At 40.3% G+C, this 27,934-nt stretch overlaps 1 protein-coding gene across 10 annotated transcripts in view; it reads left to right on the plus strand.

Annotated features, from left to right (window-relative positions):
* Positions 1 to 27,934, plus strand: part of KMT2C (lysine methyltransferase 2C) — a 191,381-nt gene that overhangs the window by 61,873 nt on the left and 101,574 nt on the right. For all 10 annotated transcript variants that reach the window (XM_051768259.1, XM_051768260.1, XM_051768261.1 and 7 more), the window contains 4 exons: positions 284 to 422; positions 13,839 to 14,045; positions 17,401 to 17,540; positions 19,128 to 19,237. In XM_051768259.1, coding sequence (XP_051624219.1) covers positions 284 to 422; positions 13,839 to 14,045; positions 17,401 to 17,540; positions 19,128 to 19,237 — 596 coding nt within the window. The remainder of the gene's footprint in view (positions 1 to 283; positions 423 to 13,838; positions 14,046 to 17,400; positions 17,541 to 19,127; positions 19,238 to 27,934) is intronic.

Consider the following 27,934-nt stretch of genomic DNA (forward strand, 5'->3'; position numbering starts at 1 on the left):
TCCCCCTGCCCTGTTCCTCATTGCTTATTGAACAGCTTTAGTTCACAATGAAACTCTGTTATGGAAATAATGTTATAAGCATTCAATTTCATATTTTAGCTACAGATGGTAATTTCCTACTCTTTTCATTTTGTTCTGTCTCAGAAGAAAGTTACATGGGTTAATCTGTCCATAAATAAAATGGATGTTTGCTGCACGAGGGGAAGCTTGCAGATGGATTTTTTCAGCCTAAATAAGTAGATAACGTACTAAATGATTTTTTTTTTTCTTATTTGTTAAACAGAAGTCAAAGAGCAGTCTGCAGAAGAGGATGCCCAAACGGAAGTGGACAGCACCAAGCAGCTAACACCAGTCCTTCAGCACTCAGTGTCCGAGGAGTCTGCCAGCTCCACCGCCTCCGTGGGTGTGGAAGCAAAAACCAGGTGAGGGAGCGAGGAGGAGGGTGCTGAGTCAGGGGCAGGGCTGGGAGTCGTGGAATGGGGTGCAGAGTGCTCGGGGCACGGGGCTGGGACGCTGCTGGTGCTTTGAAGTGCTGGCAGCAGCAGCAGCAGCCTGTACTTGGGACCGAGGGGTTAATTGGTGTGTGGGGAGAGCAAGGTGAAAAGCACCTTCCATGAGTGCTGACCTCAGACTGCACTGGTAAACCCTTGAAATACAGCACATTACCTGGTTAAATTAAAAGAGGCAGAAGTGATAGGCGATAAAATGTGATTACTGAAGCTTTCCTCCTGCGCAGGGAATGGTGTATTAGCAAATATATATGAGGTTATTTTTTGTGTTTCAGCTTGTGTGACTGTATTTTCAGGAACAAAGTAAACCAAATCTCTTATCATATCTACCGTGTTCTTCCTTATTTCAGAATTTGTAATAGAGAAAATAGCATTTGTACTTTTTAACTTTTTATTAATATGAATTATCCCAAAATCATTGAAAGTATTAATTACATTTTATGAGGGAAACCAGAACACACTGTGTGATCACTGTTGAAATGGTGCCACAGAATTCCAGCAGAGCTTCTCTCCTGAAGCTCTGATGACAGCTCCTAACCCAGTAGCAGGTCTCTCCTGCTGCAGAGAGTGCTGTTACCAGCTACCAGACAGTTACAGGTGTAATTATATTTTGACAGACTTACAGAGAATTGTCGTCATCACTTTACTTCCTCCTAGTCCAACACAGAGTGTATTTTACATGCACAAAAAATTACTTAATCTACTTGAACCATATATAATTTTTATGTTTTACGTGCTCACAAACTTCTTAAGGTTCCAAGAGCTACTTCCCTTCTTATAGAGAATTTCAGTTAAATAGCTCTTGTGTGTACACCTGAATGAAATACACAAAAATTTCTATTCTTAATGGAATTTTCCAAAGCTGATATTTAATTGCAGTAAATATGTAGAGCAACTTGAACTGAACAGCTGTTTTGCTTCACTATTTGACCCTGTTTTGGATCATTTGCAAAAAATTTAGTGCTGTTTCATCTGATCTCTGTTCTTCTCAAGGTTACTTTTTTGCTGTTATCATGAATATTTGATTACAGCACTTTCCACAGACATAAACTGGTTTCTTAAAAGCTGGACAACAGTCTTCTGAAAAGACTTCTGCCTGCTTCTGAACCAACCCTTATTTGCCCTCAACTTACTCTTCCTTCCAACTCAAAGTGTTGACTTTGATTAGTCAAGGTGGAATGGCTATTACAGGCTCATTGCTTTGGCTGATCAAAGCATTAAAAAGCTGGGTACTGTTAATTTTTAATTAAAATAATAGTGATAATACTCTGTCTCTGAGACTTTGGAAAGAGATGTACTAAGGAGATATGAAACAATTAATTGAGAGTCAGAGGTTTCTCTGACTCCAGGTAATTTTGATTCCAAATTTGGATGCAGAATTGGGGTGAGTTGCAGAAGTCATTGGTGTTCTCATAACAGTGGGGGAAGAAAACAGATGTCAGGGTTTCTTTGGGAGTAGGAAGACTGGATTCTGGGGCCTTGACTCTGTTTTCTTAGGAGAAAATACAGCATGTGAAATAACATACCCTAACAACGTTGGGTTGTGTAATGGTGGGAGGAAATGCTTCAAGATTTAGGTTGAAGTGTGACTCCACAGAGACTAAACCTGTAACTTGGGGAAGTAGATATTTGAAGCTGATTTCCAAGTAATTCATACTCATCAGCTTCGCCTCTTTTTTTGTAAGCTTTTCTGTTTCTGTTTTATAACACAAGTAACCTTTATTTTCCAGTAAAGTGGAATGTTTATATATTTAAAAATAACTTTAGATATGTGAGACTTAGGAGAATTATGACAGTATATTGTAACAGACAGTGCAGAAATTGCCTAGAAGACAGAAAAGAATCCAAGCCTCCACCAGAAGTAGATGTAGGTGTAGGTGGAGCTACTTTTGCATCACTTTTTCAGAGTTGAGTATAAGACAATTCTGGGTTTCTGTCTTCGGAAATCAAGATAAGAGAGTTGGAGAAGCACAGGACATAAAATGAAGTCTTTCCTGTGAAATAAATTATTTGCAGCTGAAAAACAGTGATTTTGACATAAGATATGTCAGAACCAGGATGGAGATTTTAGTAGCTGATAGATTAGCCAAAACTTGGCTTGTCTGTTTTTCTCTGGATCCTTCCTGAGATTGAGGCTAAATAAGAGCATTCAAGAGAAAGGCAAAGAGACATGGCCAATACTGGAACCTTTCTGAGGTAGGATATGGGAGTCCAAGAGAACTATTGACTGCAAATGGGTTTGTGGCAGGGAATCGAGCAACACATTTAGTGTTAGTGCTCAGAAAGCAATATGTTTAAAAACCTTTAAAATAAACAGAATCTGAGCCATATCGGGGTAGGGAGGCTGAAAGGGGTGAGGAATGTGCTTGGAAGGAAGGAGTGAATTATTGACCACATGTGGGGAGGGGCAGTAACATCCAGCAAAGATAAACTCCCAAGCCTGGCAGTGGCAGATGTAACGCTGCCAGCTCCGATATATCATGAGCGTCACCGGCTTTGGAGCCTTTTCCTTTGGTTGTTCCCTTTTTCTTTTTATAAGCCTTGTGAGAAGCTTCTGTCAGCCCAGGACTTATGGCTGAGTGGAATCCAGCTTCTTCGAAAGGAATCTGCTCCTTTGGTTTGTGCTGCCTGCAGGGAGCAGGGGAAGTGCAGCCCAAGAGGCAGGAAAGGAGCCAGGAGCCGGCTGTGACTTACAGCAGAGCCCACTTCCACCTTCCTCCCCTGCTCCCCACATTGTCAGCCCCAAGCATTAAAAGCTAACAAGAGTGGCCTAGAAACAATTTCATAGAAGAACAAAACACCTTTTCATTCATTTTGCTTTCTGTCTGCTCCCAGAGACTGTAAATTGTATTAATTGCACATTTTCGGTCCTTTTGCCATAATCACGAAGGCGGAACATTCTTAAAATAAATAAGTAGAAGCTGAGATTTTCAAACAGCTTTTTTGATTTTGGTACTTTGGCCTGCTAAGTATCTGCTCTTGTGAGCCTGTTGCTAAAACTACAAAAAAACCCCGAAACCCTGGCAAAACACCTTCCTGCTTTCCTGCTTCACTTGTAATTGGACAAAGCACTTAATTTTCATTCCAGACCAATTGCACTATTCCCCCTTGCTTTATTGCTGCTGCTAAGATCAAATCTGGAGTCTGGAGATGGAGGGCTTGGGTGCTTTATTCCATCAAAAATAAGTGGTTGGTGAACGTCTGTAGATTGCTTGAACAAAGGAAGTGGTGGAAAAGTGGAAAAGTAGCAGTAAACTTCTTTATCTTTGTTCCTTCTTTTTCTTTTTTTTGGTTTTTTTAGTCTTAAAGTGCATTACAAAACTTGCAGCTCTCAGAACACCACTTGGTGGGAAAAGAAATTGTGGAGTGGCAGAGAGAGTAGATAATCTGGGCAGAATGACACTGCAGTGATGGAAGGAGAAGCTAGATCTTTGGGCAGGAGGAGTTAGATAAAGGATTTAATATTAAAATATTTTTAAAAATTATTAAACTTGCAAAGTCAAGCACATGTTTTAGGAGATAACAATATTAAGATTAATTTTGAAATTGATTATTTCTTTTCATGCTCATATATTACAATACAATTTGTAGTTTTACATGGATATTTTTCTCCAAGGATTGTTTCTGCAGAGGATGGACCTTATGAATGACACAGGGCATTTGAAATCATTGCAGAGTTTTGCCTTTACCCTTTCAGATCTAGATCCATTTAAGCATTTACAGTATCTTCCTCTGAAGTCAGTCAGTTACTTCTGCATCTGGAAAGTGGACATAGCATTCCTTTGTGTCACAAAAATTAATTATTTAATAATAGTGAAGTAATATTTCAGCATTATATCAATGACCTGTCTAACCCAGAGTGAAATTACTGATTTGGCTTGCAAGGCACAATTAAAGACTAATACCACACACCGAAAAATGAGGAAAAAGTTAAATATTTGCTGGTTGTGTATCCTGTCTGTTCATGCATCAACTAGGGAAATGGTCTCCAGAAGAATTTTAAAACAGATCGTTGTTAAAGCAGCTCCAACATAGGGCAGGAAGGGACCTTTGGAAGTCATCTCATTCCCCTCCTTTTCCAAGGCAGCTATCTACAGCTGTCATTCCTGACACAAGCTTACATAAACTGCTTTTAAATCTTCCAGTAATAAGAACTCCATATCTTCCCTAAACAGTCCCTTCCAGTCTCTTCTTTGTTTTTACTGTTGGAAGCACTTTCCTCACGTCTAACCCACACTCTCCTCATTCTGGGTTTATTCCATTACTACTTGTACCATCTGCCAAGTATAATGGAGGACAGATTTGTGCCAAAGGGGCTTGGTTTACTTCCCCAGCATGCTTTACCTCGTAACAGAAATCCCAAATTTGTTGCTACTTTCTTTGTAGATGGTGTTTTCTTGAGCTCCAACTCTTCCCGCTGGTTTGAGTTCCTTCCAGCTGGTCCGTGTCTCTCTCAGAGCACAGAAGGCGTGCCGCACAAATGGGGCCAAAGAAGGGTTTCACAGGCAGCTGAAATCCTGCCTTTTCCTTAGGCTGAACGATTGCCATTGTGACCATGATGTATTTAATGCTCTCTTGTACAACTTGTGCCTTGTGGAATTTGACACTGTAATCAGTGACATTCATGACTGGGCCTTTAGGTTGCACAGACCTTTGCTCTGTGATTTGCTCTGTTTCACACAAACCATCCTTAGAAATGTCTTTTGCCCGGTGTGAGCAGGTGCTTGCAGCTGCTCCAGGTTTCTGGAGTCCCACTCTCAGCCTCTCACAGATGTTCTGAGGCAGTTTTTCTGTCTCTCTCCCATCCTGCTAAGGCTGCTTGTCTCCACCTGGGTCTTCCTGCTGCTTACACTCAGCTGTCCTGCACTGGTGGGCAGCCAGCTGAGCACTGGCAGGTCAGTTCTGATGTCTGGACAGATTTTCTTTCCTTGGGGAGATGACAGACAGACAGAAGCACCCCATGAGCGGGATGTCACGGCTGGCAGTCTGTCAGGCTGTGCTGAAGGACTGACCACAGTACTTGTTACAACATGGGATGCCTGCTTTGTCATAGGATTGCAGAGATCCATGATAGTCACAGGCGATGGTGGGAGTCTGGGATCTTAAGTTCTGTTCCAGTGTGGAGTGAATACAGATTTTTCATTTCTTCCAATAACACCTTTTCTGGTTTGTTTGTTTGTTGGTTTTTTTTTACCTCCAGCTTTCTTTGTCAGCTACTTGTCTTTTTTCATGTTGTTGACTTCTGCTCATATTCCCATTCTCTTTATTTTTCTAATCCTAATCTCTGCTCATCAGTTCTAATCATTATTTCAGTATCCACTTAGTTGTGGTTTATTCTTCTTTGTCTCTCCACCTGATCTGCAGTTTCCTTCCCTCATCTCCAGTGGCTCCCAGGCAGGTGTTTGTGACATGATATTTCTTCTCACACCTTTAACCGTTTTCTTGTTCATTTTCCTTGTTAGCTGTGACTGTTCTCTTCTTGCTTCCTTTGGCTTTCTGTGTGATCTGTATTATTTCCCACAGTCAGTAGTCCCGTTTCTCCATCACCCTCCATTTCCCTCTCACAGCAAACCCTCTGTCATGCCCTGCCCATTCATTCATCATTCCTTCCTCTCTTCCATATCCCAGCTGACTGAAAATACAGGCAATTTAAATGGCAAAATCTGCACTCACAGCATCCCAAAGCTGTAGTTGCAGATATGATCCCTGTGAGTGTGTCTGACCTTTGCCAGAAGGATGTTCATTCACAGGGTATGGATGGTGCATCTGGAGTCTGCTTTCACACAGGGACTGAGAGAGACTGGAGTGTGATTAGTGAAGAGAGAATTTCTGAGCTCATAGCTTCGATGTGCTAAAGCTCGGCTTGAACACATGTGATCTCCTTGGTGAGGTTGGAAACGTCGAGAGAAATGAGTTTGGACTAATTTTCATAGGCTTACAGAAAGTGTATCTCTAACTTCAAAGATCAATGTAGTAAAAGTTAAAAAGTTTTTCGCAGAACAACAGAAGGATTGATCAAAGATCTGAAGCAGCTCCCAGTTAAGCAATTGAGAACCATTCTGTCTGTAAAAGATGTTACAGAAGGAAGATAAAAAGCTTCAAAATCATAGGTGGCTGTATCCTGGCTGTTCAGTTTCTTTTAATGCAAGAAACTGAGGGTCATCAAATGAAACTTTGCAGGGTTAGATGCAGAATAAAAGGAGGTGATTCTTTGCACAGCAAATAGTTGTCTAGAGTGACACTTCTTGCCAAAGGATGTGGTTTGCTGAAAATTTATGTGAGGTTAAGAACAGACTGGGCAAGTTCATGAAAGAGAAACTGAGAAGGAATATATAGGAATCACAGCTGACAGAGGGAGGCCCTGAACTGAAAGTACTGGGAGTCATGGATGGTATCATGTCTGCCCTGCTCTTTAATATCCTCTGTGCATCTGCTTACCCTACTTTGATGAAGCTTTCTTGAAAAACTGCTATTTAAAACCAAGTTGGTATATGGTAAATTTTAGTAATTTTCAGATAGTAAGACTCTACTTAATGTTTGTATGGAGTTGCCTCCAAGAGGTGCTGGCACCTCCGTGGGGTTTGTGTGGGTTCGGTGTGATTGTGGCCGCCCCTCCCTGGAAGGTTGGGTGGGGTTTGAACAACCTGGTCTAGTGGAAGGTGTCCCACAAGGGGGTTGGAACTAGATGATCTTTGAGGTCCTTTCCAACCCAACCCATTCTATGATTTCATGGTTGATTTCCCAAGAGAGGGAATTTGGCTTGAACAGACAACGCTTTCTGAGTACAAATACCAAAGTAGGAGGCCACAGAACTTTTTATTCTTGAAGTTTTATCGGTCAGAGGTTGATTCACCTCTCAAAATTGCATAAAGTATCACCTTTCAGGTACACTCACAGTTTCAGTCTATATGGGATTGTAATTTGGGAGTACACATCAGTTCTGATGGACATTAAAGAATGATCCATATGCCTTGGAGTAGGACCTCTAAATCCAATTCATTCAGCACTAACATTCTGGTAACCCCTCCTGCATTTAGGGTATGTGAAACCCTAACTGAGCTTTAAACATTTGTTTAAATTAAAGCTGACACATACTGATGGTGAATAAGAGCATATTTTCTAAATTTCAAAATGTCAGTTAAATGTGTTGTTTTGGTGGTGTTTGGAGGGTAATGTTTTCTTTCTTTCAAATGAGAAGAGTATCATTAAGTTGATTACATGGCTGTAGAACTCCAACTGTGCTGGTTTGAAGAAATTGGAAAGCAATTATTGCCTAATGCAGTTTAATTGCTTTGTGCAAACTTTTAAAATTCTTCACCTGGAGTTCATATGAACTCCCTCCTGCCTCCTTTTTTTTCAAGGAATTTTGCTGCATAAGTTAAATATTAATTTCAAACCCAACTCTAAAAGTGTAATAGTGTCAAACCACTTCACAATTTCAAGTTGTTCTGTAATTCAGTTTCTTATTGGAAGGAGAACACTTAGTGTGTCAAATGTTTAAATACAGCTTTCAGCTGAGAACTTCTGCTTCTTTTTCTTTGTAGTATCTCCATGTTGCCCTTTGCATCCTTCTCCATCCTTAGTATCCTTCATTCAGATCAGTGATTTATTGGGTTGTTAACCCTGTGTCAGTGTGAAGCCGTTATGCATCACCTAATGAGGCTTCTTCAGTCAGTTTTCCTATCAAGCTTCTTCATTATTGTGGTCCAGGTATTTATAGCATAAATATTTTAGATGAAGCTGAAAAGCTTCATCTGAATCCCAGAGTTTTAGAATAACTTCATGTCTGTGAATATCTCACATGTATTAGAACTCACACTGATGCAGACCTTTGGTGTTGTTTCAAGCCAGAAATCTTTTTTTTTTTTCACTTAAAAGGCAGCTTGTGGGTCTTGATTTGAATTTACATAAATGATACAATGGTGGATCTTCACCAAGGAGAAAAACAGTTTACTCTTTAAATAACACAACATAAAAGCAAAGGCAAAGTATTTTATGCGTTAACAGAACCTGGCAGAGCTAAATAAATAGTAGGTCCCCTGTAGCATTTAATTTAGCCTTTTAGCATATGTTAAAACTACTAACAGGGTTAGGTGGGAGAAGAGTTCTCATGGCCAATTCTCATCAGTCTGCTTCGGTAATCAGTACAAACAATGCTCTGAAGTTCTCTTTTGCTCCCATATATTCAACTTTATTGTGCTGAGCTTAATTTTCGTTGTGAAAAATAGACGTTAAAAGCATTTTAAGTTTCTGTAATAACTAGCATGTGTGAAAAAGACATCCTGAAGGCATTTCCAGACCTCGATGAAAATTAGTGCATAATTCCTTCAAAAACAAACAAGCTCATAGCAAAAATTACATGATACCCTCTTCACCTTCTATTTCAACCCAAAACATGAATGCAGTAGATCTTTATGCTTTCCAAGTTGGTTTTTTTGTTTTAGCTTTAGTGCAGTTGTTATCGTGGCAAATGACAGTTAACATCTGCAACTTTGTATTTCATGTAGAGGCAATGGCTGTAGCTGGTGGATCCTACTGGAATTGCCATGCCTTGGGTTTTCTCAGATACAATCCATCGACTTTTCCTGTTTAAACAACAAGAATGAGTCATTTTTATTGTCATTAATAAATGACAGCAAAAATTCTTTGGTAATCCCTGTGTCACAGTCGGCTGGGAAGGAGTTCGGAAAAGCTAAGAGGTGAACATCTCTTGAGCTGAATCCATGAGTTTGTACCTCTGCTGCTAACAGCTTTCCTTCATCTCCATGGGGTGCTTGGATTCCCCTGGGCATGCTCTCCTGAGGGAAGGGGACCTTTAACACCTCCCTGCAGAACAGATGGCTGCAGGATTTCCTTTAGTCTGCTGCCTTCACCATTTAGTACTGAAAGGGTTGGATAACTCCAGGTGTCTAACTGATAATGATGTTCAGCATAGCCTACTTACTGTCTTCCTTGGCATTCAGCTGTATGGGAATCCTGGAGATATGGAAGGAAATTATTCCTGTGAAAATGAGGAAGGAAACTTTATTTCCCCAGGTGTATACACAGAGTTGCAGGTCCATGGCAGTGCCTCCTACCCATGTATAAAAAATATGCAGGAGAGTGGGAGTGGGACCCTCATGTGATAGTGTTGAGGATCACTCAAACTCACATGGACCACTCTGAAGGTTTCCAGCAGCTGCACAGCACTCAAAGTGTACATCTGTGAGTTACGGGACACAGCATAAACACAACGTGTTTGCTTAGCCATTCTGCACATCTGCTTGTTATCAAGGAGCCTTGGCTGCCACAGGATACCCCAGTGCCATTTCCCAACTCAGAAGGATCCAGGAGGGGCTTCTGCTTACTCTTGGAAGTCATATTATAGGGGAACTTGATGTGTTTTAAGTGTTGATAATCCCAATGCTCAGCCTTAATTCTGTTAAAAAAAAAAAGTTTGGGGGACTCTCGGTTTTACCTTAATTTTCTGACTGAATATTTGCAAGCAAACTAGATGATGTTTCTTCTCCTCTGGTTGTAATTTAATATTGTGCAACTAGTTGCCCAATACTGCATGTGTTGAAATGAACTCCCTTCAACTGGAAAGTGTGTTTTAGGATGAGTCCTGATGACTGTATGTCATTGGTCAAGTAGAGGAAATAGTGACTGTTCTCCCTTCCTCCAGGATTAACTGGCTGCAGGGCATTTTGTTTTCCTTTGTCAGGAGGTGGACAGGGGAGGATTGTAGCACTTTAGATTCTTGTCAGGGGCTTTAGTAAATTCTGTGTGAAGAAGAGGCTCTGACCAAGACAACCCAATGAAATAAGAATTTGTAGAAGAAAATGGCTGCAAAAGAAGGGATACTGAGATTGACGTGTTTCTGGTTAGAAAGGGCATCCTTCAAACGAGATCTCCTCACATGGCTTGATAGGAACAGACATTAACTTCAGACATTATTAGCCTTTTTGCCTCTTACTGCATCCTCATAACCCACTATGTCTGGTCCGTTCTGAACATAATTTTTCTTCAGTGTTATGTATTAAAATTTGTGTGCATCTGTGAAATCCTTTGGGATGAGGTGAGGCACATAAGCACCTCCTGGTAATAAACCACCTCTGCAACTTTAAACCTATATTAAAAAAGTAGCATTTGTGGGAAAAATTAGAAATTAAGTCAAAGTTACAAATAGTGATGAACTTACATTTTGGGTTGGAGCACCTAAGATATATCTTAAATGGTGTACTGGTGAGCTGCTTCTTTTTTTTTTTCTTAGTAGCTTATAAAAAGATTTGTGACACATCGTCTCTTGCTTTTTATCCCATTTTGAATTATCCTGTTCTTAAAATATGCTAATTATGATAACAGATCTAGGGTTTGATCTTAAGAGTTGCCAGTATCTCAATTTCGCTATCTTCAGTATGAGAGCTCTTCTTGCATCACAGATTTAGATCCTCTAATTGCATATTGACATATGGAAAGTAGATTTGTAAGTACTTTCTGCAATCCTCAGCTGATAGGAAAAAATCTCTACCTTCTGCCCATACAGACATAACTTAAAATATTTACTGAGCACTTAAACTTAAAAGGCTAACGTGATGGAACTGTCCACTTTGTACTGCGTGGCAAGCCAGCCACGTGGCGTGTTGGGAGGCAGAGGAATGTGGCTTTCCTGCAGAGGGTCTCTCTAGCATCCAGATCCTGGGAGGGAGTTCACTGCCACTGGCAGCCCTTCTGCTTACCCTTCCTGAAAAGCGTGAAACCTTTTCCCCCCCCCTTTTATAATCCCTTCCCTCTGTCTCAGCCCCAGGGTCTCTTGGCAGTGGGCAGGGAATGTTCTGCTGCTCCTGTCCTTACCTTCTGTATCCGTGTGTTCACAAGTCCTTAGCGAAGGGTTCCCCCAGCACCCTCCCCGTGGTGAGCACTCGAGCACTTGCTTCAGCTGCAGTCCCCAGCTTTGCTGGAGCAGGAGCCGTAGCACAAACCATATGATTCTTGACAGCTTCACAGCTGCCCGCACCACGCTGCAGAGTAGCTGTGAAAGTCTCTGCTCCTGTTGTTTCACTCCACTCTGCTGCAGAAAAGCTACTGCTGGAAGTTGTGGTGCCGGAGCTGCCTTACAGGCTCCAGAAATATCATCTTTACTCCTGTATGCCTTTTCAAATAATACCACTTGAAAAGTTAGTATATTTTTTTTTCTTAGTTACTGTTTCATATTTCTCTTCTATAAACCTTAACATTATTGCATACTTGCTACGACTCCTCTTTAACGAGCTTTGTTTATTTGTTTGTAATTATCCTCAAGTCTTTTAATGAGCAGTGATAGTCTGTCCTAACAGGATGTATGAATAATTATTTATTCCACTGTGGATAATCTTGTGTTTGTAACTAGTGTAATTTATATACCATGGTGCTGCTTGTTTAAATCTCTTAAGTCTCCTCACAAGTCTCTTTAGTTTCAACCAGCATAAATAGCTTTGCTTTCCCTGCTTAGGAACTCTGCCTGTGAGGCCAGATCAGGTTTCACTGGCAGTCTAGTGGTTATAGTCACTGACAGACAAATAATAGTGTATTTGTTGCTCTATCACTCTGAAAGCCAGCTATAAAATAGACATATGTACTGGTTAGCTGTAACTATTCATTTTTCACTGTTCTTACGCTGTCTTTATCTCTATTTTCTTTGCATTTTTTTTTTTATCTTCGGGTGCCTCTTTCTAAAGATTTCTGGAGCGTGTCAGACATTTGCCATCAGCTCCGGGGGTTGTGCTGGCTCACGCTGGTCGTGTGTTCAGGCAGATCAGGGAGGGATGTGCGACTGAGGCCACGGGATGAGGACAAATGTTTCCTCACAGTACTGTGCGAGGGTATGATTTGGGTACCATGAATGAGACTTGTTTTACCTGCCCACCAACCTGCATGTCCCCAAAGGTCCATCTGTGTCGGGGAAAGTGCAATCCTACCTATAGACCATTAGTAAAAGTATTTGGCTTCATTCTGGGCTTCATTTTGGGCTTGTGATATGCTGCTTCCTTCCTTAGCATCTGACTGTAATAGAAGAGCAGTTCAAAGGCATTTACATACCCACTTGTATTTTCTTTATTTTCTTTCTTTTTTTTTTTCCTAGTGTTGCCTATGGGGAGAGCAAAAAGATCCATCTCAGATTATGTTAAACCAAATCTCAGGGGCTTTTGCTGGATTCTCAGGGGTTTCTGTTCTGATCTTTTTCTTTCCTTTTCCACTTTCACCTTTTTCTGTTGCTGTTCCTGTCTCTCCAGGCTGAAAAGCACTCTTTATTTTTCCCCCTAGAATTTAGTAAATATTATACAGGAGTTCAGCCTTAAGGTTTTCTCTTCCTCCCACTTTACTTCCCTCCTCTCACTCACGCAGCACAGAGTGTCCCAAATCCAAATGTGCCACCTTGGAGATGCACTGAAATCTATTTAAATGGAATCCAGGCATAACCAAGCCTCTATCCAAGTGCCTGATTCCCTGAGGCATCTTTTTGCGGTCTTTGGGGCATAAATACGAAGAAAACAGAATTGCTCATTTAAGCACTAAAAAAAAAAAATGTGTTAAATGGCCTTCCTTTAATGCAAACTGCATTGCTTGCAGAAGTTCACATTTTAAGTTTGTGGATCTGTTTATTATAGAAATATTTTTCAGTAGCTTCCATATGATGTGACACAAGGAGTGCTGTCAGAGCTGTCATTTCAATCCTGTCGCTATGTTATGCATGTTAAAACATAATTGCAAATGGCACACGGCATTGCAGCGGTCACAGTTCTGTAAATATAAAATTCCTCTAGTAAAACTTCTAGACATAATTTTGTTTTTAAATATTAAAGTAAACGAAGATGTTTGGATTTTTGTATGTTTTATGCCCTGGTATGTGTGACTGTAGCTATTGCTGTGATTTTCTCATTATTCCATTTTTTTCTCCATGTTTTATGAAATACCTTTTGGTATTTGCACACTGTGTTACATATAAGCTGTATGTGCTTACAGAAAGGTGTATGTGTAGTAATATTTTGTATGTCCTGTAACGTTCTGATGCTTTTTAGCAAACATGTGTTTAGAGACACAGAATTTTTGAAATTATTTTAACCATTTGAATAAGTGGGGATTTTTTTGGTTGTTTTGTTAATTATACAGTTTTGTGAACAAAAAAAAAGTTCTTTTAATGTAACTGTAAATTAGCCGGAAATAGTGTTTCTAAATATTGAATTCTGACAGCACTTGGGAGCTTTTATTGTTTTGTTATAAAGGGTTAAATTGGAGTGAAAATTACTCTTTGGTGGTGTATCCTCTGGTGGTTTTCCCCAAAAAAAGAAGTAATGATCTTCCCTTTTACAGCGAACAACTCTGCGCCTTTTGTTACTGTGGAGAACGGAGCTCATTAGGACAAGGAGACTTAAAACAATTCAGTCCAACTCCTGGGTATGTTATTCCATGGAAAAACCAGCCTTTAAATAAGAGTGAAGCCAGCGACAGCACCGATGGAGCTTGTGAGAGAACTCCAAGGCAGAACTCAGTGCCGCGCAAACAGAGAGGACAGAAGAAGTAAGTCCATTGTACAATAAACATTCACTGGTTTTGTTTTGCACGAAGTCCAGGAAGCATCTTTACTGATCCTGTATTTGCAAGAAGCACATAACTTGTATTTGTGAAAATGTGGGTTATTAACAAATTTTTTGAAGGAAAAAGCAACACGTACAAAAACCTAACCAAAAGCAGAACCCCACAACAACCACCATAGCAATAGCTCTTCTGCTTTTTAAAAACGGGTTGGTTTCTTCCCCCGAGTGAGAATCTTCAGTCTGGAAGAATGCAGAAAAGAGACATAGTTGCTGCAAAGCACAGATCTGCTTGTGAGGTGGAAGTAAAAGTATATGTGAGGGTAGAAGACGATGGACTTTTGACACTTCATGCGTTGTGTGGACTGGAGTAATGAGAAGCCTTTGCCCATCTAGTCAACACTTTCCCCCTTGCCCTCCAGAGCTGGCGCTGGCACTGGTGTGGATGCTGTTGTAGGCACACAGCAGTGCTTCTTGCCCTCCAGGAGTGGGGTTTGCTGGCAGCTCTCCCAGCTGGATGCGTTTGGCCATCACAGGGGCAGCGCCCTGAGGCCTCTCTGAGGGATGTTGGGGGCATCCCCAGCTCCAAAACTAGGGTTTGTGCAATGCACGGTGTGTCCAGTGATGGCGTTTGGATGTGACCCATCAGAGCCGTGCTCGCACGTCTGTTCTCACGCGGGGGTCCCGTCAGTCACCGTGGTCTTTGGCTCGTGTGGTGTTTGCGGGCAGGGGCAGTTCGTGCAGTGGCTGCTGCTGAACGTGGGATGGGACAGTAGCTGTGGGCCGTGCGGGGCTGAGGGCAGTGGTGTGATGCAGGGCCCCGGGCAGTGCGGGTCTGAGGGCGGTGAGGTGATGTGGGGCGGCAGGCAATCTGTGCCAGAGGCCGGGAATGGGCTGTGGGAATGGGCTGTGGGTGCGGGTTGAGGGCGGTGAGGTGATGTGGGGCTATGATGCGAGGCGGCGGGTGATGCGGGGCTGAGGGCGGTGAGGCTGTGCGAGGCAGTGCAGGGTTAAGGGCTGTGCGGTGGTGCCGAGCGGTGGATGTGGGGCGGTGATGCGGAGCCGCGGGTGGTGCGGGGTTGAGTGCGGAGATGCTGTACGGTGATGTGGGGTTGAGGGCGGGGCGGGGATGCGGAGCCGCGGGTAGTGCGGGGTTGAGTGTGGAGATGCTGTACGGTGATGTGGGGTTGAAGGCGGGGCGGGGATGCGGAGCCGTGATGCGGGGCCGTGGGCGGAGCAGGGGTGGGATGCGGTGATGCGGGGCGTGGATGCCGAGCTGCGGGAGGTCCGCGCCGGGTCCGGGGGTTGGCTGCGGGCGCGGGCCCGGCCGGGGGAGGGAAACAATGAGAGAGGCGGCGGCTCTGCCAAACTCAGCCTGTCATGTGCCAGCGCTCAGTGCCCGGGCACCACTGGCTGCCAGAGAGGCTGTCCGGGGTGTTTCGTGCTCACTGATGTTTCTCAGGTGCACGGTGTGCGTTTGTGTCATCATGTCAGGGGGGTAAGAGTGCACGTTGTGTAATGCCGATGTAGAAAAATGGGTTTTCTTAAAGCTAATAGAGGGAACCTGCTCCCCTCAGGCAGTTACTGTATTCTGCAAGTATATGAAATGCAATTTACAAAAGAGGCTACGTACAAAAGATCAGGCTGGGTTGGAAAGTGATTCTGTTCAGGGTGAGATAGCAGAGTAAATTGGGATGTTCTGTAAATGGATGGGTTTGACCTTGTGAGAAAGCTTTTTACCCAGAAAAATGCCTTGTCGGTTGGGATGTAGTTTTTCTTAAAGACTCTTTAAACTCTGGTGTTGTGAGTAGCAGTTTAATGTCAGGGGAGGCTCCACTATGAGGGTGATGAGGTGCTGGAACAGGTTACCCAGAGAAGCTGTGGGTACCTCATCCCTGGAAGTGTTCAAGGCCAGGTTGGATGAGGCTCTGAGCAACCTGGTCTAGTGGAAGGTGTCCCTGCCCATGGCAGGAGGGTTGGAACTGGATCCCTTCCAACCCAAACCATTCTGTGATTCCACTGGACATGAGCAGTGTTCAGGAACCAGCTTTGTCAAACACAATGGGTTCATGTAATGCTTTGTTAAGGAGAGTCTTAATGTTGATAGTGTCAGAATTAGTGTCAGAATTAATAGGTTTTGGAGTGGGTTTTTTTGATGTTCAGCTTTTGTCATGATACAGGTCGTGAAGATACCATGTAAGAGTGGAAAACTTTTACGGTTTCTTGGGTGGTGCAAGAGAAGTTGTTACTCTTTTCCCCATAAACTAAGGGTGTTTTTCATGTATTTATGAATGTAATTGGTGAAGTAAGGCATACATGGTTTCAGGAAGGCAAAGTTATCACAGTTATTCCAGTGCTTACTGTATCTATTGGCAAAAGCATACACTTGAGTTATTAATAGGAAGAGTAGGGAAGTTCAAAGAACGTTAATAGAAAATGCAGCACCACCTTTCCTACTGATTGTTGAAGCATCAGTGATCAGGTCTCTTATCAGTAAGCCTAATGCACATCCTTAGATGTCTAAGATAGCTTTTGGCCTGCAGCAAATAAGGGTGGAGTTAACCACTTCTGGTTTTGTTTTGTTTGTTTGTTTGTTTTTTAATGGGCTAATTTGAGTTGTATAAATTGTTTTCTGTTGAGATTAGAATTTGGGGAAGAAATTAATAAGGTTGTAAGGTAGACCCTTCCATGTCAGCACAATACAGTAATCTTTATATCACTGCATTTTTTAATTCTGCTCTCTGCCCCTCTTTTTTAACATCTTGATGGCATTGTATAAAGATGTTTATTTCCAAACAGCTTTGTGAGTCCTGGTCTCTTTTCTACTTTCCCCCTGTAGTTGCTGTATTTTCTATAAACCCCTCACCTCTGTCAGTCTCCTTTGAGATACTGTCAGTGCTGTACCCTGGGCCAGCTATTGCAGGGAGAAGGGCTTATGAAAGCTGCAGCCTGTGGTTGCCACTTGCACCACTCTTTTCTTCCTTCTGCACCCCTTCCTCCCCAGAGTAACACAGACTGATTGCTGTTACCTAAGTGTCCATTCTGAGTTTTGGGCAAGTTTAATACTGAGCAGAATTAAAAAAGAAGCACGTGTGTCCTGAAGCATTGGAAGAGCACAGGCTTGTTTACTGAATAGCAGTTTTAACTGAAAACTCTTAATGAGGAAAATGTTCGGCTAAAGTCTGAGAAAGAAAGACTTTTGTACATGTTGATTTATATTTTATCATGTTGGGAAAAATTTTTACTCTCTTGCCCTGACTTTTGGATCATTTACAAGTGTCTGGCTAATTGAACAAAGAATGTGGTCGCTTCTAAGTGTGTTTTTCTGCTCCCTGATACAGATCTCGATCGAGTATAGCGTCATGTACAAGTGTAAGCACCCAAACTGCTTCTGACGATCAGGTTGTCAAAGTCTGGGATGAACTCAGTTTAGTTGGCTTACCAGATGACATTGATGTTCAAGCCTTATTTGAGCCAACAGGTAAGATCTGTTGTTATCCTGCTTTCTTTCCCTCTCCAGTAGTAGTACAGTAGCTTTAATGACAGTGAGTGAAGTTTTACAGCTGTTGATTTTCTGTGCTCTGTGTTTGTCAAGTGTTTGGTGGTGCTTTGGTAGCTTTTTCCCATGTTAGGTGGTGGTTTTGTATAGACTCCTCTCCAAGTACTGGACAGAATCCTCAGCTTTGTCTGGGGAAATATTTGTAATCTACTCCTGAACTGGTGTTCAGGTATTAATACCTTCAGTAGCACAATTCTGTTTTGGGTAGAAAAGGAAAAGCAATGAGGCACAACTTTATATGATTCTCAAAAGTCTTAATCCTTACTTTACCTAATCTCCTGCTGGAAACAGTGGATTTAAAAGAGCAGCCTTGCTAGAGCAATAGCAGCATAAAACACTTGTGTGTTTCCAGAATCTGCAGGTTTCCTGTCAGAAAAATCTCTGGTTTGTCATCTGCTCTTTCATTTTAATGGAACTTTTCTATTAACTCAGTTATGAGTTACTTTCTCAGAAAGCTGCTATGTCCAAATGCTTTGATGACAGTAGTCCACTCACAGCCTCAAAAGATGTAAAGATATTTGTGTGATGATATAAATGTCACTCTTTTGTGAGTGTGAAAACTTATTTCAAAGTTTAATTAAAAGAAAAAAAATTAATGGTTTTGTTTAAATGGTTACACCACAGTGTGTGTGGGGGGGTGGGGGGGTTATCAATCTACATTTTTAAAGTTGCTGTTATTTGTAGATGACTCTTCCCAAGCCTGTACAGAGATTTTTTGGGATTTTGTTGTTGTTGTGGTTTGAATGATTAAGTTGACCAAACACATAATTTCAATAGCTAATGTAAAGCATCATTATTAATCCTTTATAAAGCTGTCACAGAGTTCCTCTGGAAGTATGCATCATTTACACTGTGCTTCCCAGAATTAAATTAGGAACTTCTTTTAAGAGATACCTGTTGAATTCTCTGAATTCTAAATTTTTCTGTTGCGTAGGTAAACATTTCTAGTTTTATCTCTATAACATTTGTTATATTGACACAGGTTTCTCAGTCATTTATGTGGTGCTTCTGTTCATGCTGTATTTTGAGCTTTTAAACATTTTGTGCAAGAATTCTAAAGCATCACATGAGCATGTTCTACATGAACATACAGATCTGTACCCAGTCCTTGGGAGTCCTAAGTTAAGAGTACAAACATAGGCAAATGTTATCTACGGTGAAATATAAGATCAAATGTAACTCTGTGTGTGTGTCACACAAGCATTGAATGTAGAATCATAAAGTCATGGAATCCCACACTGTGGGATTATATAACTGTGGTTATATGAAATTTAGAAAATTAGAAACAGATATACAGGTGTGTTATGTATAAAAGCAAACAGCAGAATATTTAGTGACTGATAGTAACTGCAATATATTCAGCGTGCGATAACGTAGGCACTGAATGTCACAACAGGAAAAAAGGAGGAAGAGACTCTCTGCTCTGTCTGGTGAGTGTTTACTGCTGGGACTGAGTTCCATACTTAGAGGAAGTACAACCCAAGCTCTTTCTCTTCCCTGCTGCATTAGGTCACTGCTGGGCTCATCACCGCTGTGCGGAGTGGTCATTGGGAGTCTGCCAGACTGAAGAGCAGCTATCGGTGAACGTGGACAAAGCTGTTGTCTCAGGGAGCACAGAAGTGAGTAACAGCACTTGAATGCTCGAGCCTGTGAAAAAAATACACATTTGTAATAAGGTTTCTTCGTGCAGGTCTTTGTGATAAAATCTGCCGTTGCAATTTATTAAAAAGGCTTAGGGAGTTGCACGGAGTATGTTGTTAATTAGTTTTGAGGTAACTAGAGTGTAAGAAGTACCAGACTGACCAAAAACAAATTAGAGACAAAATCAAAATAGAGTTCAAATTAGGAAACACTCTGCTAGGCAGAGGAAATATTCGTGTTGCCAGTTTATATTAACTATGTGACTCAAATGTAATAAATTTCTCAATTACTTTCATACCAATTTCAAAAAAGCAGGTTAGTATAGAAATATAGGTTAGTTTCTTCCACAAAATGTTAAATAGGTACTTTAAATACTGATAGAAATACCTATGTAAATATTTAATCTTTTAGTTTGAAATGGTAATGTCTTTGGATAAGTAGGTACCTTTGAAAAGGGTGGACTCCTTCTGGTGTCCCATTCTGATAGCATTTTGAAATGTTGAAGACATATTTCACATTGTTTTTACCACATGTAGCCATATTTTTTTTATCATATTTAATCACGTATGATGGGGGTTTTAATAATTTTATTATTTTTTATGTTAAGTCAGCCATGCTATCAACAGATCTGTGTCATTTTTACTGTTTTTCCCGTGATCATGTTTAGGCCTTTTTTTACTTGAGTATTCTTATTTTTCATGCATTATATTAGGACAAAAAAATTCTGCAGAAGATGCTAATAGATATTCTCCATTGTGTGGGCTAAAAAACTGCTTTAAATCAGTGTTAGATACATAGATTCAGCTTTCCTTGAACCTTCTAATTCTTCTCATACTGAATTGATGCTTTGTTTTGAATTTAATTGATTTCTGTGTTTCTGCTTTCAAAATAAAAGACTATTCAGAATGAATGAACCTGACAATATTAAGCTCCAGATGAGCTTGCAAATGTTAAAATATTTGTATCTGTGTGTCTATATATAAAAGACTACAATAAGAATTGAAAGAACATCCAAAATTGAGTACTTATTCTTTTATCTCACCCCTGAAAAGTCTTTGTCCCCTTGTTTTTTGGCTGATGACGGTGGCTTGGAGTCATTTTGTCATCAGCTCATTTCCATCAACAGTCATTTTCATTGTAATATTCTGATTTCTAACAGAAGTCCTATTTGAAGGGTTCAGGTCTGTGCTTTGCTCTGTTGAATTTCGTCGTGTTTTTGTTATTTCAGTTTCATTTCTTTCTGTGCGGTACCTTCCTCCTCCCCTGTGCCCCGGGGTGAAGGTGCCTCACCGTTAACTCATCAGTACCTCTTAAGTTTTGCATAGATGTTTTTAATGGATGTATTTAACTAAGAGTTTTTGAAGAATGGCACGTCCCTCTGGTGTTGCAGTTTCCATTTTGTCCCTGTCCTTTCACGTGCTGTGCTGTAGCTTCGCTACCGAGCTTTTCGAATTCTGCAAGTAATTTTTAGGTACCCCTGTTGCACAGGTTTCAGTGCAATGCAGAGAGAGCAGAGAACTTCAAATCAGCTGCTATTCTGCATATTTTCTCTTCAACCTTTGCTGGAGCCATTGAGAAACTTTCTTTGTGTGGTACAGCAGTCAGCTAGTGAAGAATGAGACCGATTTGGTTATTCTCTTTTATCCTTCTTGTGATGTCCCCAGGGAGAGCAGAGTAAAGGCACAACTGTGAGGAATAGCTAGATGGAATGGGATTTCGTTATCCCACGATCACACCAGGGAATCGTTTGCTTTTTATTTTTTTTTCCAAAAAATAAGGAATAAACTCTTCTGTAGTTCGCTGTTCCTGACCACAGAGCAGATATATAGGGGTTGCTCAAAGAGTTTGTGTAGAATTGGTTTGGAGCCCAAGTAATTCTCTACTTGCTTGTGTCCAGGCTGTAGTGCTTGGTAATAATTTTTCCATTACTTTTTAACTTGTCTCTAAGAAAGAAGGCAGAATAAAGTATAAGGTGCTGGTTATCCTATGTGATAGTAGAAAATCTCAAGGGAAGATATTTTCTTTGTGTGAGAGATTTTTAAAAAACTTTGAATGAAAGATGTAATAATAAATTTAATGTATGTTTTTGTGTTTACAGCATCTTTGCATTTGAGCTTCTTTCTAGTGTGATGTTACTGCATTTTAAAAGAAAAGATCTGTTTAGATGTTCTGAATACTACTGGCAATGCAGATGCAAGTATGTGCTCAGGGCACCCAGAAAAATAATTTAAATAAAACCAAGCTGTATGCTATTTCCTCTATTTGCCACCAAATTTGCTTTGGGTTTTGTTGTTGTTTGCTTAGTTGGGGATTTCTGTCTTCTTGGAAGTCCTTCTGGCATGAGGGACTGGTTTATGATGTGGTCTGCAGCATTGACATCTTTCCTTAGCTGGGAAAGTACATATTCTTTTCCTTCTGTTCATGTAAAAATGAATTTTTGAAGTGTTACAAACTTTTGATAGTATAGTGCGTTGGTTTAGGCATTTTGATTTGCAGAGAGCAAGCATTTTTTTGGGCTGTTCTTACCTTGAAGGTCTCTTTAATTTGTAAGCTACATTCATGTTTCTCATTAGTTAGGCTGCCTATTGTTTGCAGATCTGTTTTAACTGGATATGACAGTGTTTCTTATTACTCTGTTTACCAGTTGAGATGTCCATTTGGCTTCACTGAACTTGTGACTGCATTAGTAAAGCTTGTGTGGACATGTTTCATTGACCTGTTCCAAAGTATGTATGTTAATTCATTTGGGTTTTCTTCCTGGCCCTTATTTACTGAAGTACAACACTGTGGAGATCTCAGTATCTGTGAATGTCTCACAAAATACCCTGCTTAGCATATCTTTCTTCTTCAGTTCTTTCTTTTGATTCACTCATTTTGAAGGCCTGGCAAAGACATCTGACCAGCTCATTTCATGTATTTGTGTCTAGACAGAGGCGGGTTCTTTGACTTTCTTTCAAAGCCTTGGGTTTGCTGTTCTTTACTATTCATGAGTGCACATACTCTGTAGGTGTGAGGTGTTTGAAGTCCTGTGTGTCGTGTTGGTTTATGGCAACAGACAAAGAAAAGCTGGAATATGCAGTCAGGTTTGTGGTAGTAGATGTGCTCTGCCCTCACGGGTGGTGTAGGTGCCTCACTTCATCTCACTGCTTGTCTTGCTTATCTCAGCAGGGCAGTCATGGATTTTCCCAGAACTCCTTTCCAAGTTTAAAGGGTCATAAGGAAGAACTGGTGATCCCAGTGATAAGCATAGTGCCAGTGCTTTTCTCTCTTAATAATTCACCTAATTATCCATGGAACTTGTACAGTATGTAAAGTAAAGAGCCTCAACACCCAGAAATGGCAGTTCCTTCCCCCAGTTTCATGAGGTTTTGGAGTAATTTTGTTTCAAGTTTTGGAAGAAAAGAACTCCTCAAAATATAAATAGGGAAGAGAAAAGCTCCAGTGATTTGTTTGATCCAAAACTTAACTGAATTTTCTTATAATTCATAAGTGTTTTGCTCAGTATATAAAGATCACCACAGTAAAGAAAGCTGTCATGTTGTTAGCTTTATGAAGATAGACTTTTGTTGATAAGGTGTTTCTGGAAATATTTGGGATAAGATGCAAAGATGATATGAAATGGAGACTTAGTAAGATAAACTAAGTAAAGGAAACTGATTGAACAGAAATCAGATTTTTCTGGAAAAAAAAAATGTGGACGAGCAGAGTTTTCAGCTTTCTCTTGTATTTCTGGCTTCAGTCTTATGCTTTTTTAACCATGCTGCTTTTTTATATTTGGAAATGTGAACTTACTGGCATTACCATTTTAAATGTATAGGCCTTTAAGGCTTGCATCTGCTCAACTTTAACAAGAGTGGTTTCTGAAATATTTTCAGGTATCTTTTAAATACTGCTTTGTAATTTTCATGTTTATTTTACATATATTGAGTAGATTGCTGTTTCTCTAAAGCTTACTACTTGTCTGCCTTACACTGTCTAGCCATAACTCCTCTGTATGCTACAGAGTCCCAAATAAGGTGAGCTGCTTTTTTTTCCCCCAATATGTAAGTAGCTCAATTCAAAGAGTGAGTTTAAGGAAATCGCTATTGTGTTTGAACTACTTTTGAACAAACTGTGCACAAGAAAGGAATGCAATGGTAACTTTCCCAGCCAGCTTTCTTTTCTGATAAGATGTAGAAAGCAGTTTCCAAATCTGGGAGGGTTTGTCAAGGACACCAAAGGCAAAGAAAACGGTGTTGATGGAAACCAAGAAGGAGGTTCCTATCTGCTTAAAGACTGAATAGGAGAAACATGGTAGTAATGAAAAGTCTAAAGCAGTCATTGCAAAATTCTCTATTACTCTGTTTCTATTTTATAAAATGTGGATTTCTGTTCGCTTTGAAATTCTCTATAGCTATTTACATATTTATCTACTTCACAGCTTTTATGTTTTTTTTTCCGATAATACTCAAGTGTTTCTTCAGGACCAAGACTCTTGCAGCCAGACAGCTGAAAAATCACTGTAGTCTTCTCCCACCCATCCTTTTTTTTTTTAGTTAGTTAATCAGGGCAGTGTCTCCTCTCTCTACAAGGCAGCTGTTTGCAGCTCCTGCTGGGTTTCTGCAGGCAGTGTTTGGCATGTTGTCCCTGCTGAGAACTGGAGGACTTGTTGCCTTGCAGAGAGGCTAATCAAGAGTGTCTTGCCTTGTTCCAGGCTCAAAGTGATCTGCTGTTTTGACACTCCTCTCTCCTGTCAGCCCTTTTCACATGGTAACACAGCCTTGATTATTTTTTTTTTAAGGCAGCTTCCCTTGAATTCTGTCACCAGAGGATCAGGCTGTTAGTAGATGCTTCCAAGTTGGGACATTGTTACAAGGCTTGCATATTAAATGTCTCACTCACCCCTTTTCATCCACTGTTTATAATTCTTTGCTCCAGACTCGATTCTGGCTAGACCAGAAAGAAATAAATTGAGGGGAAAGTTGGGGAACATTTAAAAGGTTTATACATCTTCTAAAAGGGTTTGTCCATATTTTGTATATCTTCACCCCTCAGCCTCAATACACTTCTCGTCTTCTTGAAACTTTTCCATGTTAGTGGTATGTGTGTATTTTATTTGTGCTGCTTTAAGTTGAAAACCAATTTGGCTAAAATGAGACTTCCTTTTGTTGTTCCATGTGTGTAAAAGTGAACAACAACATCCTAATATACTGTAAACTTCATAAACTGTGGAGGATTGTGCCCATTTAGCCGTAACAATTTTTCATCTGGTTTTAGTTTTTGTGGACAATAACTGTGATAAATGGTTTAGATGACAGAAACCCACATGTAGGGATGGTGTTGGCTTCATATATGTCTCAACCTAGAGGAACAGAGCATGGAGTGATGCCTTTTTTTTCTAGAGTGCAGGATTTGCAATTCCTTGATGCTGTAAAACCTCCCTTCTTCCTTTTTCTTTATTGGAAGAGCTACTAATTCTTAAAGCCAGGGGAAAACGCATTAAGAGAATATCATTTATCATAATTTATACCATTTCTGGGCAAAGTCCTCTGTATTTGCCTATTTTTCAAGGACAAGCTTTGTAACGTGAAACTGAATGAGCAGCTCTGGAATTCGGAAGTTCCTCTCCCAACTCTTGAATTTTTTATGGTTCTTTAGCTCACACAAGGCACTTGGCTTCCCCTCCTCTCCCTTCACTGCAGCTTGGGAGTGACTACCTGGCTGCTCTTTGGTGTGGCTTCTGATTTTATCTTACCGCGGGTTTTTTCCTGTAGTTGCTTTTGTCCTGCAGCTGAGGAAGGAAGTACTGCAGGAAGTATTCTTCCAAAATAACGTCTCTACTTTTTTTATGGGTGGCTGTCTCTTAGAGAACTCTGGCACAGAATGTGCTAGTGAAAGACTAGAGGAGTACTGACATATGTCTCATCAAGAAGACACTTGCATGTGCTTTAGGTTGGTACTTTCGTTCAGCTCCTGGCATGTTTTAGACAAACTGTAACAGTTCAGCAGTGGGGGCCATGGGTTATTTTAGTTTTGCATGAATTTCTCTCTTGTTATTTTGGGAGTTTCTCTAGAGATTTGTCACCTTTTCCCTGCTGTTGAAGACAAGTGTTGTTTTTAAAGGACCATAGTGACTAAGGCTACACGTTTGGTAACAGTTTAACACTGCAAATTATCTTCCATGAATTACTCTGTTCCAGAGTGGTTTGGATTTTGATCACCTAAAGCCAGATCCTTTGTGTCTTGGAGCATATGCATCAGATTGTTTTTACAGCTTGTTGATGACATCAGAAAGGCTATGTCAGTGTTTTATAACTGTATTTTCCAAATTCTGCAAAGCACCTGCATTATCTTAAAGTTATCATAGTTGGCTGTGGTTTACTGTGTAATTCTTCTGGTACACTTTTGTACTAAATGATGTCAGTACAGCTTTGGTAAATCTGTTCAGGTTCAAGAAATGCAATGGGACCTGTATGTGTGTTCAGATTTTTGCAAGTCCAGCAGTTTGAGGACAGATATTTGCCTGCTTAGTAAGACCTACAGTTTAATTCTCATTAGTTTAAGGTATTCTTTTGTTTGAGCCAAAATAAACTTTACCATGTCATATTGTAGTTCATTTGAGATCATCGAATCACATAATGATTTGGGTTGGAAGGGATATTAAAGATCAATTCCAACCCCCCTGCATGGGCAGGGACACCTTCCCTAGACCAGGTTGCCCTGAGCTCCATGACAGGACAAGGGGGAATGCCTTCAAACTAAATCAGGATAGGTTTAGTTTGGATTTAGACTGGAAGAAATTCTTCCCTGTGAGAGTGGTGAGACACTGGCACAGTTTCTCCTGAGAAGTTGTGGGTGCCTCATCCCTGGAATTGTTCAAGGCCAAGTTGAACAGGGCGTTGGACAACCTGGTCTTGTGAAAGATGTCCCTGCTTGTCACAGGGGGAGTGGAGCTGGATGGTCTTCGATGTCCCCTCAACCCAAACCATTTTTTGACTCTGTGATTCTGTTTTTTCCTTCTACGGTGAAACACAGAACAGAAACATATAAATGACACTTCCCACAGATAAAGAGTATTGTTCCCTATCAAAACACAGCACCTTTAAAACTGCAGCTTAGGACTTGGCTTTCAAAAGACAGTTTTCAGTTTCCCCAGTTGTGTCATAGATCACATTTTCTAGAACAAAATAAAATACATTTTTCTGTATCCCTGCTGGTATTTAAGACAGTGAAGTAATAGTTAAAACAGAGTAAATGCAAATCAAGAACTTAATGCTTCTCTGCTTCTAACATGTTTTTGTAATTATTTTGGCACATAAATTATGGATACCTTGGGATCTAATTAGACTCCACACTTGCATGTGGATCTTCAGTGGTGTATTTAAAAGTTTTAAAGGATTGCTCTGAACTAGAGTGGTCTATCTGAATAGTGTGGTCATAAAGTGAGAGGCAGTAGCATGTGGGAAAAATGTGGCTAAAGTAAAGACTAAGCACTTTTGATGAATGAAGGAGTCTGAAAATTATTTTAATTTTGAGTTTTTCATTTATTGAGGGGAAAAAAAGAACTTCATTTATTTTCCTAGTCTTTCTGATGTGTTTCCTGCTCATGAATGCTTTGGTACTGGGGTAAGTCTGGGTATGTTACTGAAGGTCTGGTTGTAAGTGTTGCTTGTGGCAGTGTAATTGAGGTTTGCTGAATGAGGAGCTGATCTGTTTTTTCTTCCCTCATCAGTTGTTAGATGGGTTGATATTGCAGATTTACACTATCTGATGTGAGATTCACTGTTATCATTAAGTCACTTTTCAGGTCAGCCAACCAGTGAAAAAATTAAGGTATAAAAAGCTGCAGAACTAAATTGAAACTATTTCATTAAAAACTTGTTTATAGAATAATCTTATAAATATTAGACTTTTTCCCTAGCCAAAATCTTATTTAAATAAATACAATTTTTTTTTTAGTTATTTTCTCATAATTTAACACTGTTATTGTTAACATTCCAGTAAAGCTAATACTATGCTTCAGTGTGTTAAGGTCTTTGGAATTTTTACAAGTGGAAAAGTTTATTATAAATATGAAGAAATATTTATTTCAAGGCTATATGACACATACCCAATGTAGCACTTTTTTAAAATTAGCGTCTCAAGAACAAAAGATGTTCTTTTATTTAGAGACATAACACACTGTCCTCTTCATGTGCTAATACAGAGAGTATCAGTATGCCAAATATTGGCAAAGTGTTTGATTTGGAGCTTTTTCTGGGTGCTTTTTGGGGAGTTTGTTTCTTAACAAGTGCAAATACTTTAATGTGACTTTTCGATCTCTGTAGTTCCTTGCCTGATAACCTGTTATCATCATGATTCTGACCTGTTGATTAGAAGAAGGATCACATGTTCATGGGAGACCTATTTAGCTATAGCTACTTTTTATATCATCTTCATCATGTTGATTGCATTTACAAGAGGAAGGCAGCCTTTAATTTATGAATCAAAGTTTGGAAGAGAATTTTTCTCCCCAGATGAAGCAGAAGGAAAGATGTACATTTTTAAGCAACTTTTTTTTTGAAATTTTTCTTTTGATGTGCTTTGTTCTCTGAGCCTTCTGTGAAATAACATCTGTTTGTATCCCTACCTATTTGTTTTCAAGTATATGAAAAAAATATTGTGAATTTATCTGCATAGCAAGTAGTGCTGTCAGT

Source organism: Manacus candei, unplaced genomic scaffold (genome assembly GCF_025592945.1).
Source record: "Manacus candei isolate 608988 ecotype Guabito, Panama unplaced genomic scaffold, ASM2559294v1 h1tg000094l, whole genome shotgun sequence".
Taxonomy (NCBI): domain Eukaryota; kingdom Metazoa; phylum Chordata; class Aves; order Passeriformes; family Pipridae; genus Manacus; species Manacus candei.